This window comes from Gossypium hirsutum, chromosome D06 (assembly GCF_007990345.1).
Source record: "Gossypium hirsutum isolate 1008001.06 chromosome D06, Gossypium_hirsutum_v2.1, whole genome shotgun sequence".
NCBI classification, from domain to species: Eukaryota; Viridiplantae; Streptophyta; class Magnoliopsida; order Malvales; family Malvaceae; genus Gossypium; species Gossypium hirsutum.
In genome coordinates, this window is record NC_053442.1 from 54,452,497 (window position 1) to 54,465,613 (window position 13,117).

The following is a 13,117-nucleotide window of genomic DNA, read 5'->3' on the forward strand; positions in this document are numbered from 1 at the left end:
ACATAACTTCTAAGTAATGATAAAATGGAGGAAACGATCATGAATGTAAAGTTCAGATGTTAATTTGGGCTAAATGAAAAGATCGAGATTGAATGATCTTTTTTTTGGAGTTACCTCTAGAAGGAAAATGAAGTAAATCTCCGAACTCATTTAAAGTTAGAAGAATAGGGTGTTCATTAAAAATAAAGTAATGGCAACAACAATGTCGTCGGACTCATTGTGTTCGAGTTTGGCATTAGAGAAAAAGGCTCGAATAAGATTGTAAAAAGTCAGCGAGAAAATTTGAAGAAAATCCATCCAGCCCCAATTTTAAAAAATAGAAAGATAGGAAAATTTTATTCCTTCTAATATGGCTACATTAACCTTTCTAGACTTCCCTACTCTCTTGGATACAAAGTTCCTATCAAAACGTTCATAATACTCATTGAAACTAAAACATGCATTGAAAGATAATCTCGGACCACTAGGAGAATTTCATGATGATGCACCAGTTCTGGGTTGTTTCTTAGGGGTCATACTTAGAAAATTAAGCACTAAAGTTCCACTAAAACACAAAAAAAATATCGTTTTTAAAAAATTATTTTTGAAACCATGGTGCAGGTGCCTTTAAAAGCCCATTGGTATCAATATATTTTTAAATGGTATCAATATCAAATTTTAGTTCTATTGTCCAAGTGCAAAAAATTTCCAAAAATGTAATTTTAGGTCCTAAGGGTCCTAAAATGACTCTAAGATCATTCCTAATGGTTTCATAAGCATGAAAATGCCAATGCAAGCATGATGCATATGATTCATGAAGAAAAATTAGATTTAAAAGAAAAAATGACTAAGTTACTAAGATTAAGTCCATTCTAGCAAGTTCAAGAGTAAAAAGAATTCATGTTAGACAAATAAGGTTAAAATAGATCAAATAACCACATAACAATATCTCCCCCTATCTTTTTTCATACAAGAGCCATGAATATCATATTGTCATGCTTTTTGCACTACAAAAACAATATACAAATTTAAAAATCAATTAAAGTGCATGGAAAAATTCAACACAAAGTCAAGGTAAGGTGGTCAAACCTAGTTCTCTCCTAAGTGTCCAAAAGGTTTTGTAAAAATTTCAGCTAATTGGTTTAAAGTGTCTACATATTCTAGAACAATTTCTCCTTTTTGGACATGATCTCTAATAAAATGATTCCTTATTTCAATGTGTTTAGTCCTAGAATGTTGGATAAGATTTTTAGATTGTCACACTTGATAGGACTGACATCTAAATCAATTCCATAGACCTTAAGTTGTTGTTTCATCCATAAAAATTGAGCACAACAACTACTGGAAGAAATATATTTCACTTCGGTGGTGGACAATGCAATACTATTTTGTTACTTTGAGAACCATGATATTAGCATGTTTCCTAGGAAATGACAAGTATCAGAGGTGATTTACCTATCTAGTTTGCATCCTCTAAAATCCACATCTGAGAATGCATGCAAGCTAAGTATGTCTCTAGGATACCAAAGACCTAAATTAGGAGTGTCTCTAAGGTATCTAAAGATTCTTTCAAGGGCTTGTAAATGTGATTCTTTAGGACATGATAAGAATCTAGCACACAAGCAAACACTAAACATGATATTAGGTCTATTTGTAGTCAGATAAAGCAAAGAGTCAATCATAAACCTATATAACGTTAAATCAACACATTTATCTTTCTCATCTTTGTTAAGCTTTGTACAAGGGCTCATGGGAGTAGCTTGTAGTTTGAGAGTGTCCATCCCAAATTTCTTAAGTATTTCCTTGTGTACTTAGCTTGATTGATGAAGATGTCATCCTTTCTTTGCTTGATTTGGAGTCCCAAAAAGAAATTTAGTCCTCTCATCATGCTCAACTCAAATTCACTTTGAATTAGCTTAGAAAATTCTTGACACATAAGATCATTAGTAGAACCAACAATAATATCATCAACATATATTTGAACTACTAAAAAATCATTATCTTTTCTTTTAATAAAAAAAGTGTTGTGTCAACCTTCCCTTTACTAAAACCTTTTTCAACAAGAAAAGTTGATATCTTCCATACCAAGCTCTAAGAGCTTGTTTCAAGCCATATAAAGCTTTTGAAAGTTTGAAAACATGGTTTGGAAGTTAGGATCTTCAAAATCAAGTGGTTGTTCAACATAAACTTCTTCATTTATAAAACCATCTAGAAAATCACTTTTTACATCCATTTGATATAATTTAAAATCATTAACATATGCAAAAGCTAAAAGCATTCTAATGGATTCCATCCTAGTTATGGGAGCATAAGTTTCATCATAATTTATTCCTTCCCCTTAAGTATAACCTTGAGCAACAAGTCTAGCCTTGTTCCTCACTATATTACCACTCTTATCTAGCTTGTTTCTAAAATCCATTTAGCACCTATAGTAGATTTATCACAAGGACTTTCAAAAAGGGTCCATACTTTACTTTTCTCAAATTGATTTAATTCTTCTTAGCCAATATCCAATATGCATCATTTAATGCTTCTTTGATATTTTTAGGCTCAATGCATGAGATAAATGCAACATAATTACAAGTATTTCTAAAAGAAGATCTTGCAGTTACCCCTTTGGATGGATTCCCAAAATCTTATCATCCTTCATATAGTTGAACTCTTTTGGATGAGTGACTTTCCTCTCATCTATTGTAAGCTCTATTGTAAGCTCTTTTAGAGAATCTTATGTTTATTCTTGAATTTCTTCATTTGATGAGTGATCAACTTTATCCTCATTGTGAAAATTTTCTACAATATTATAAAAAATACAAGAATCCTTTCTAGGAGGAAAGTTAGAATCGTAAAAAATAACATATATAAACTCTTCTAGTAGAAAGTTCTTTTGTTAAAACACTCTAAAAGCTTTAGAATTTAAAGACTAACCAAGAAAATTTTCTTCATCACTTTTTACATCAAATTTACCAAGATTATCTTTGCTATTGTTTAAAACAAAACATTTGCATCCAAAAGAATGAAAATAGCTAATGTTAGGCTTTTATTTTTGAAAATTTCATATGGAGTTTTTTTTTAAAATACGCATAAGCATTACTCTATTAACAATATAGCAAGCGGTGTTTGTGGCTTTCACCCAAAAATATTTTGGTAAATTATTTTCACAAATCATGGTTCTAGTCATTTCTTCTAAAGTTCTATTTTTCCTCTCAAGAACTCCATTTTGTTGAGGGGTTCTATGTACAGAAATATTATGACTAATTCAATTTGAGTTGCAAAAATTTTCAAAACCAAGATTTTGAAATTCAGTTCCGTGGTTACTTCTAACACTAGTGATAGAATAAACTTTTTCCATTTTGATTATTTTTTGAAAATGTGATGAATTTTTCTAAAGCCTCATCTTTAGTACTTAAGAAAAGAACCTAAGTAAACCTAGAATAGTCATCAACAAGCACAAAAGCATATTGTTTTTCCACCCAAGCTAATTGTCTTAATAGGATCAAATAAGTCTATGTGAATTAGTTGAATAACTCTACTAGTTTATACATCACTAAAAGGTATAAAGGAGACTCTTCTATGTTTACCCTTAAGACATACATCATAAACTTTATCTAAGTCAAAATCAATTTTAGGCAATCCTCTTACTAAGTCTTTTTTAGTTAGTTTATGCAATATGCTCATGCTAGCATGCCCTAGTTTTCTATGTCATAATAAATAATTATTTTCATTTTTAGCAATACGGAATATGAGTGAATCATGCAAATTATCTAAATGCACCATATATGTATTTCTTATCCTATGTCCTACAAGCATAATCTTATTTGACACTATGACAACTATTTACATCCATTAGACTCAAAAATGACATTGAGACCATTATCACACAATTGGCTAATACTAAGTAGATCATACTTAAGACCGTTGACATAGAAAACATTTTAAATAAGAATTGAAATGTTTTTACCTACAGAGTCAATTTCTTCTGCTTGTCCTTTTTTCCAAATCTAACTACTACTCCAATTTTTGACTTCAAACTGATAAAATGGCTATTATCCCCAATCATGTGCTTTGAGCATCCACTATCAAGGTACCATGAGTTTTCTAATGAATCCTCCACCTTGAAGCAATGCTCATCTTCCTGCAAACATAGAATTAAACTTTGATTTTTGGTACCCAAATTCTTTTAGGTCCATAAGCATTAGTTCATATAATTTATTTCCCTTTAGGTATCCATTTTGAAATGATGTATTTATCTTGAGTATTTATGAGTCCTTAAGGGACCCAAACACTTTTATAATTTCCTTTGTAAAAACTTGGGGGACCTCTATATTTATAGAAATTAAAGTTAGTTTTGACAAAGTTTTATTTTGAACTTTCTCCTCTTAAAAATATTTTCGGTAAAACTTTGCTAGAGTTAGCTTTTTCACTCTTAAGCAACTAAAGTTGCTTTTGATGATCATCATGAACTTTACAAACTAAATTATGCAAGTCACAATTATTTTTCTAAAAAATATTTATACTACCTAGCATATCATTTATTTTACTTTCAAATGTATGCTTGACTTTGGAGAGTGAATTTTTTTTATTTTTTAGTTTTGAAATAGTTTCTGTATATTTTCAAACCATTAATTCAAATTCCAAGCCTAATTCATCATAAACATCTTGCAACTCATCAAAAGAATAAGAATTTGAAATATATGAGTTAGAATTTACCTTTGTTTCATCGATGGCCATAAGGCAAAGATTGACTACTTCTTGATTATCATTATCGGAAGAATCCTCATCACTCCAAGTAGCAACATGAGCGTTGAGCTTTTGTTTGCTTGACCCCTTTTTCTTCCATTGGGGACAATTGAACTTGATGTGTCCTGGTTTCTTGCATTCGTAGCATATTATCGATTCATTCTCCTTGGAAGATTCAAGTTTGAGTCATTCCTTTTGGAAATTTTTACCTCATTGGATCTCATAAACCTCTTGAATCGTCTAGCAAACATTGTCATCTCTTTATCCTCATCCATATTGTCACTAGAATCTCCTTCTCCTATTGTGGATTTGAGGACAGTATCAACCTTCTTCTTTTCAACTTTTTAATCTTCATTCCCTTCTTTGAGTCTCATTTCATGAGTGAGTAAGGAACTAATCAACTCACCTATTGAAAGAGTTTCTAAATTTTTTATTTCCTCTATGGTTGTAACTTTGGCTTCCCTAGATATCGTCAAGCTTCTAAGCATTTTACGCACTACTTCTTCATTGGGCTAAGTCTTCCAATAGGATCTGAGCCTATTGATGATGATGGTGAATATATCGGACATAACTTTGATGTCCTCCTCAGGCTTCATCTTGAACTTGGCATAATTGAGGGTAAGAATTCCCACATTTGATTTTTTGACTTAGCTTGTAGCCTCATGAGTGACCTCTAATTTATCCCAAATTTCATTGGCATTGGAATATAATGATACCCTACTATATTCTTACGGAACAAGTGCACAAAAAAGAGTGTGCATGGCCTTGGCATTGAGTTGTATGCTTCTCCTATCTTCTGTGTTCCATTCCTTCTTACTCTTTGGAACTAAGAGCTCTCCTTCTTGCTTGAGAAGTATGGATGAACCATCCATGATGATGTCCCATACGATGAGATCATTGACTTGTATAAACAACATTATTGGCTTGTATGAACAACATCATTCTAGTCTTCCAATAAGAATAATTACACTGTTGAAGTAAGGAGGTTTAGAAATAGACTGCGACTCACCAAGAAAAATAGAGCTAGAAGTAGACGTCATATTGTGTGGTTTCAATAGATGAAAGTTGAGTTACCTCAAGGATCTTCTCTTGGTTATTAGACCATCTTTTAAAGGCTAAATCTGATACCAATTGTTAGCTCAAACGATCAAACCAAAATTGTCAAAAATGGGTGAATTGGCTTTTAAAAAATTAGGAAAGCTAGAGAGAAAAGATAGAAAAATTAACACAACAATTAAGAGTGATTCAGCCCCAATTGCCTACTCCAGTACCTTAGCTTTCCACAACTAAAGATTTCCCAAATTCACTAATTTGATCAACCTTTGAGGATAATGTTTAACCTTACAACTCCTTTAAGATTTCTACCCAAATTTTAAGAAACAAACCCTCTCAAAGAGATAAAAAGAAGCAAACAAAGAAATAATCCTTACAATATCAAAGTGTTTGCTTATTAAGCTCAATTAAAATGAAAAGAAACTTGAGCAAAATAATGGAAATAAGGCTCAGAAGTGAATGAAAGAAAAATATGAAAGTATTTGGCACAAAGGTTTTTTTATTGATGATTTTTTGTTCTTAAGTATACTTTTTTGTTGTTGTAGGATCTTTAGAAGTTGGTATTTACACTCTTGAATTGAATTCCAACTGTTGTGATTATTGGAGATATGAATAGAGTCGTTGGAGATGTGAAAATCAGAGCATTTAATTCACCTATAACTACGAGTATCGATACCAAATAAAAAGATATTGATATTTCTGCAATAAATGCTAAAATCAAAGACTATTGGAGTTGAAATATCAATACCAAACAAATTTTGCTGATACCATACAAAAAGTATCGATACTAAATCGATACTTAGCTAAATTTATGAAAATCATAATATCAATTTGGTACCGCTTTTCCAAGTGGTATCGATATTTCAAAAACATCAATACTTGGCCAAAAAGGTATCGATACTTTTTGGCTTGGAGCTATTCGAACTTGTTTGAAAATTATTTGACAAGTTAAAAGGATTTTTACTTTGTTAAAATCATTTTAACTTGATTTTGAAGTTGATTTAAAAAATGTCTAAGAGTTCAAAGTACAGATTTAAAATTTTGTCTCTTAGACTTTAATTGACAAATCATTTTATCAATTTTGTTCAATTTTAACTTTTATTCAAAAACACTTCAGTTTGTTCTATCAAAACATATTATCAAATAAAACTTAGTTTAATAGTTTATTGCTACTAATATCACAAACCCGGTCAAATTGTAAGTACTCCGAAAATCATACCCAAGGAATTGCATATTGGAGAAATCGTTATTAAATTAATTACAGAAAATAATTGCTAATCTAATCGATTCACGAATTAGTAGTGTTGATCTAAATTAATATATTAATTAAACTACTTAAATTAATTAACCTAAAATTAACCAATAGACTTTTCTATTCATAGTGTTGACAACGTAAGCCTCTAGCCTATGATCGATTAAATCTCTAATTATCTAATTAAATAATTAATTATCCTAGATTGAGTTATTTATCACCCTTAGCTAATACTACACTATTAGTTCATCTTCACCCTTCCGGTCTCTTCCTAGGCATACGGATACCCTTCCGAACTCACCTATCTCAATATTCTATCAGGGGCATCACTCCCTAATATGCTAAGAACTCTTGAATAAACAACCAATTTTGGATAAATAATCACTTAACAAATAAATTAGTTTATTAATCCCACATGCAAAATACAAATAAAGAATACTAATCTATTCTAATATTTATACAACGATTAATCGATTAGAGAAACGAAATATAAATAAAAGAATAAAATAGAAGAGTAAAAAGAATGCTCATGAATATATATTGAAGCGCGGATCTGGAGCAATCTTCGTTCACGATTGTCTTCACATCGGGATAGAAAAGTTTTAACTACACGAACATGAAAAGAAAAGAAAACTAAAACCTGAATAGTAAAATTGTCTATCTCAAACTGCCTACAATTCTGGTAACCCTAAGGTGGCTTACATACGCAACAACCTACTTGGTGACCACTCAACCCTAGATACAATTGGATACCAATAAATGCAATATTCTGATAAATGTTAGGGTCCAAATAAGAAAAGTTCCGAAAATTTTCATCCAAGGAATCAACCATATTTTGGCCTGCCATCATTGCGTTGTCGAAACGTGGAAGTGCTCCTCGTCATGACGTCAAATGTACTCTTAGCCTTGGTAGCTTAGTTGGCATACCGGCTTCCTTGTCTGGTGACCCAATCATCCTTCCTTATATTCTTGGACATGAATTGGCATCCTACATACTTAAATAGCTCATTAGTCACTCATAAAGCCCGAATCGACCTTACGGGTCATCAAAATAGTAGAAAATGCATAAAAACATTTGTTTTATTGACTTTTAGTTTCTAACCTACTAATGTTAAAAAAATATTTAATTATAAAATGCCAAGAAAATAAGCTCGTTAAGTACAGAAATGACCTAAAATAACTACTATATCAGGTCACATATTCCCCTTCTCTTAACCCTTTATATGTGTTGTAATCATTAACTATATTAAAAAAATTTACATTTCAAAATGCCCTAAATCCATTCTAATCACTCTCAAATTTAATAGAAATCATTATATCATGTGTTTTTTTTATGTTATGAGTGTTATTACTAATTCTTTAATTTTTTTTCTTACCATTGTAGTAAATTAGTGTTTTTTTCTTGGATACTTTATTATAAATAATTATTAATTTCGTTAGCATGGTTCATAATGTTAGTGATTTAATGTTATATAGCTTCAATTGACAATATGCCAAACTAATTTATTGGTCCAACCTATTTGAATGGATCAATTATTTCTATTGAGATATGCATTCTTGATTGTACTAGAAACAACATGTGTTTTCTTCCTACTTATTGGTTAATTTGTTCCCATTTAGTTATCTTTAGCATACATTTTAGAATTTTCAGTTTAGTAAATTGCATTTTATAAACCGGTGAATCCTAACCTATTTTATCCTTAATTTTGCTATCTTTCTGCAGTAATGTCACTGCATTAGTTAATTCCAAATTGCATCCAGAATTGTGGCCGCAATTGACAGCTATCTAGATAAAAAAAACCAAAAATACGTGAGTTGCCTAGTCTAGTGTAACTACCCTGTACGAACAAGGACAGAAGAATCCTGAGGGAAGGACACTTGTACTGTTGAGGAAAACATAAAAGGTTAACGTGAGAAGAATGAAGAAGGGAATTCTTTTGACCACCATTTTTCCTTTCCCTATTTTTTAAGCTTACGACTATGGTAGCTTAAACCTTCCTTGGGTGAGCCAACGTGAAAATTGATGCAGATTCATTCCTAACAAAGAGTTCTAAGTGCGAGACAAGAGAAAATTGAGAGATTCAATCGAGTTAACTAGGAATAGTCTTCTCCACTAGATATTTTCTTATTTATTTGGAAACGCTGGTGATTAATCTATACTTTCTATTGTATAGAAGTACAATGAATTCTTGGTTAAATTTTATCTTATTAAATTTTTTTATTGTTTAATATTGGCGGTTTGAATGTTTTAAACACGGAAGTGTTATTGCAGCCACTAACACTAGAAGGTGCAGTGATAGTTTGAGCTAATAAGCATTACAGTGGAAGTTGAGTAAGAGCTAAAGCAAATTAGTCCACTTGTTCTTAATAGTGTTATACTGCCCTCATCGGAAGGTGAGGTTAATGTGCATGGTTAAGTCCCAGATTAAACAGAGGAGTGGCGTTTGGTAAGACATACATTGAATTTTATTGCATCGACAATCACTCATCTTTTATACCTTACGAATACTTGGTATTCTGCTAAAGATTCACATTGGGGATCCCAATTTAGCCATATCATATTTTACCTTATTGTTTTCAAGTTATTTCTTCAACATCTATCCTCAGATTTATCTCGTTTCTATCTAGTTAATGCAATGAAAATAATAGACAAAAGACAACCATCCCTGTGGGATCGATATTCGACAGACTCACATCTATCTACTATACTTGCATCGACGGTGTAAGATTGCACATTATTGCTATGACGTTTACAGCTGATCAAGTTTTTGGCGTCATTGTCGGGGATGGCACTTGTTTAATGTTTATTTTTGTTTTTGTGTGTTTTTTGCATTTTGTTTTCATTATATAATATTTAGTACTCAATAACTGGTTTTTCTTTGTTGTTAATTCTTCAACTTCGTTTTAGGTGTTTTATGACTCGAGGCAACTCAAATTTTCTTGTCGACTTTGATCCAAAAATTGAAAGAACTGTTCAAAGACGACTTCGAGAAGACATATGGATTTACCAAGGGATGATGCAGCCATAGCCCCGAGGCAACAGTAAAATGTTTATAACCAATTGTTACAACATAATGCTCACATCCAAAATAGAACTATACGAGACTCTATAGTACCTGCCTTCGATGATTTACAACCAGGAGTTGTCAGGCCACCAATATAAGCTAGGAATTTTGAACACGAGCCAGTGATGTTTCAAATGCTGAACTCCAATGACCAATATGCTGGACTGGCACATGAAGATGCGAGAGAACATCTTAAATCCTTTTTATTGATTTGTGCTTCCTTTAGCCAACAAGGTGTTCCTGATGATGCCTTGAAGATGCAATTATTTCCTTATTCTTTGCAGGGAAGAGATCGCACTTGGTTTCTAGGGCTACTTGCCAGATTAATTACTTCGTGGAATACTCTAGCCACGCAGGTTGTGTTACACTTTAACCCACCGACAATGAATGCTTATATTCGAAATGATATTACTACTTATCATTAGCTAGATGAGGAAAATCTTCATACCACATGGGAACGTTATAAGTCTTTTCTTTGACGTTGTCCCATGCACGACATTCAACCAAAAACACAAATTGAGATTTTCTATAATGGTCTAAATTATCATTCGAGGAATCTTGTCGATGCATCAGCTAATGGACCTCTACTAGATTGTACTTATAATGAGGCTGTGAGAATTCTTGAGAGAATTGCTCAAAATGATTATCAATATCACATCTCTAGAGCTGCACTAGCAAAAACTACTCCAGGAGTTATTGAACTCAATGCAATATCTGTGCTAAGTGCCCAAGTCTCTTCACTTACAAACGTGATTAAAAATATGCACGGGACGAGTGACTTTGCCTATAAATGTGGCTTAACAATTGGATGTTCTTGTATTTTGCTGTGAAATTTGTGGTGACAACATAGTTATGAAGATTGTCCGCAATATGCAAAAAAATACATGTTATGTCCGTAATATTTGCAACAATTCTCACGGAAATTCTTACAACAACTCTGCACGCCACCAACAGTTTTGGGGAACTCAGAATGATGGATAAAATGTTACAACATTCAGATATGGGAATACATCTACTCAAGGTAATTATAATCCACGACAAGGGAATTACAATCAACAACAGAACTACAATCAGCATCCTCAATTGTATCCCAAACAAGGTTAGATACAATCATATCAAACAAAGATGCAGCCACAAATGATGAATTTGAATGATCAAGGACAACGACAACAACAGTATACACCAGCTTCTACTTCTAACCCATTAACTACCCATAAGGCGTTAATGCAGGAGCATATTATTCGCACAAAAGCTATTGTTTAAGGAAATTTATCTTCCATTTGAGCATTGGAGGCACAATTGGGATAGCTTGCTTCAAATCTGAATACTCGACCACAAGGCTCATTACCTAGAGACACCGAAAATCCTAATCCAAGAGGGAAAGAGCACAATAAAGCCATCACTCCTAGGAGTGGTAAACAAACTAGTGAGTCGGTTATAGATTCTACTGTAGCATCCCCAGATGTTGATACTGTAAACCCTAATTAGAAGGGTGCATCTAAAGAGCTTGTCGATGTATCTGACAATGAAGTACTTCAAACTGTCACTCACATGTCTTATATTTGACCCTCAAAATTTTAGACGCAACCATAAATGTCGCCGCAATCGGATGTACTTCCACCTGTACCTTTTCCACAAAGATTGAAGAGGAATGAACATGATAAATAGTATCAGCAATTTTTGGATATACTAAAACAACTACAGATCAATATTCCTTTAGTGGACGCTCTAGTATAAATTTTGAGTTACATGAAATTTATGAAAGACTTCTTCTCCAAGAAGAAAAAACTCACTAATATTGAAACTATTACACTCACAGAAGGCTGTAGTGCTATTTTGACAAACAAGTTGCCCCTTAAATTGAAAGATCCTGGAAGCTTTTTCATTCCATGTTCGATTAACAACCATTATTTGGGCAAGGCTTTATGTGATTTGGGAGCTAGTATCAACCTCTTTCCATTATCTGCTTTCATAAAATTGAGAATCGGTCACATGAAACCTACTGCAATGACATTACAACTGGCAAATCGATCTTTAGCTCAACCTGAAGGGCAAATCAAAGATGTTTTATTTCATGTGGATAAGTTCACTTTTTCAGCTAATTTTATCATACTTGACTGCGAGGCAGACAAGGAGGTTCTCATAATCTTGGGACAACCATTTTTAGCCATTGGTCGAACTCTCATTGATGTATATAACAGGGAACTAACCATGCGACTTAACGATGAGCAAGTTACCTTCAGTGTTTTCGAGTCTGTTCATCACAAAGATAAAGCAGAAAGCCATACTGTCGATGTGCTAGATGATTTAATTGAGGAAGAATTAAAAAACCAAAGCACAGTCATTGCTGAAGAAATTGCAGTGACATCTGAGGCAGCTTCCTTAGACAATTGTGGTAGTGTGGTTGAAGCTAGTAAAGTTGAAATCAAGCACAGATGGCAAATTGAATCCTTAGACTTAACCAACAGAACAACTCTAATTTTCAAACCATCAATTGAAAAAGCTCCTACTCTGGAATTGAAACCACTGCCTCCTCATCTCAAATACATTTTTTTGGGTAATCATAATACTCTTCCAGTTATTATCTCTGCAACACTAGATGAAACACAAGAAAAGAAATTGACTCACATTATCAAGCAACACAAACGAGCTATTGCCTGAAATATTACGAATATTCAATGTATTAGTCCTTTTTTTTACATGCACAAAATCAAGTTAGAAGATGAAGGTAAGCAATTGATTGAACCGCAACGAAGGTTAAACAAGAGGATTAAAGAAGTTTTCAAGAAAGAAATCATAAAATGGCTTGATGTAAGAATTTTTTACCCGATTTCTGATAGCAAATGAGTGAGTCTAGTGCAATGCATCCCGAAAAAGAGTGGCATCACAGTGGTTCGCAATGATAAGAATGCATTAATACCTACACGCATCCCCGCGGGATGGCGAGTCTGTATGGATTATCACAAATTGAATGCAGCCACAACGAATGATTATTTTTCACTTCCCTTCATTGACCAAATGTTAGATCGGC

General features: G+C 32.8%; 1 protein-coding gene across 1 annotated transcript; it reads left to right on the forward strand.

Annotated features, from left to right (window-relative positions):
• The first annotated feature begins 11,844 nt into the window (after positions 1 to 11,844).
• Positions 11,845 to 12,747, forward strand: LOC107895786 (uncharacterized). The gene has a single exon (XM_016821012.1). The coding sequence runs from the start codon at positions 11,845 to 11,847 to the stop codon at positions 12,745 to 12,747; it is 903 nt and encodes a 300-aa protein (XP_016676501.1).
• The last annotated feature ends 370 nt before the right edge of the window (positions 12,748 to 13,117 follow it).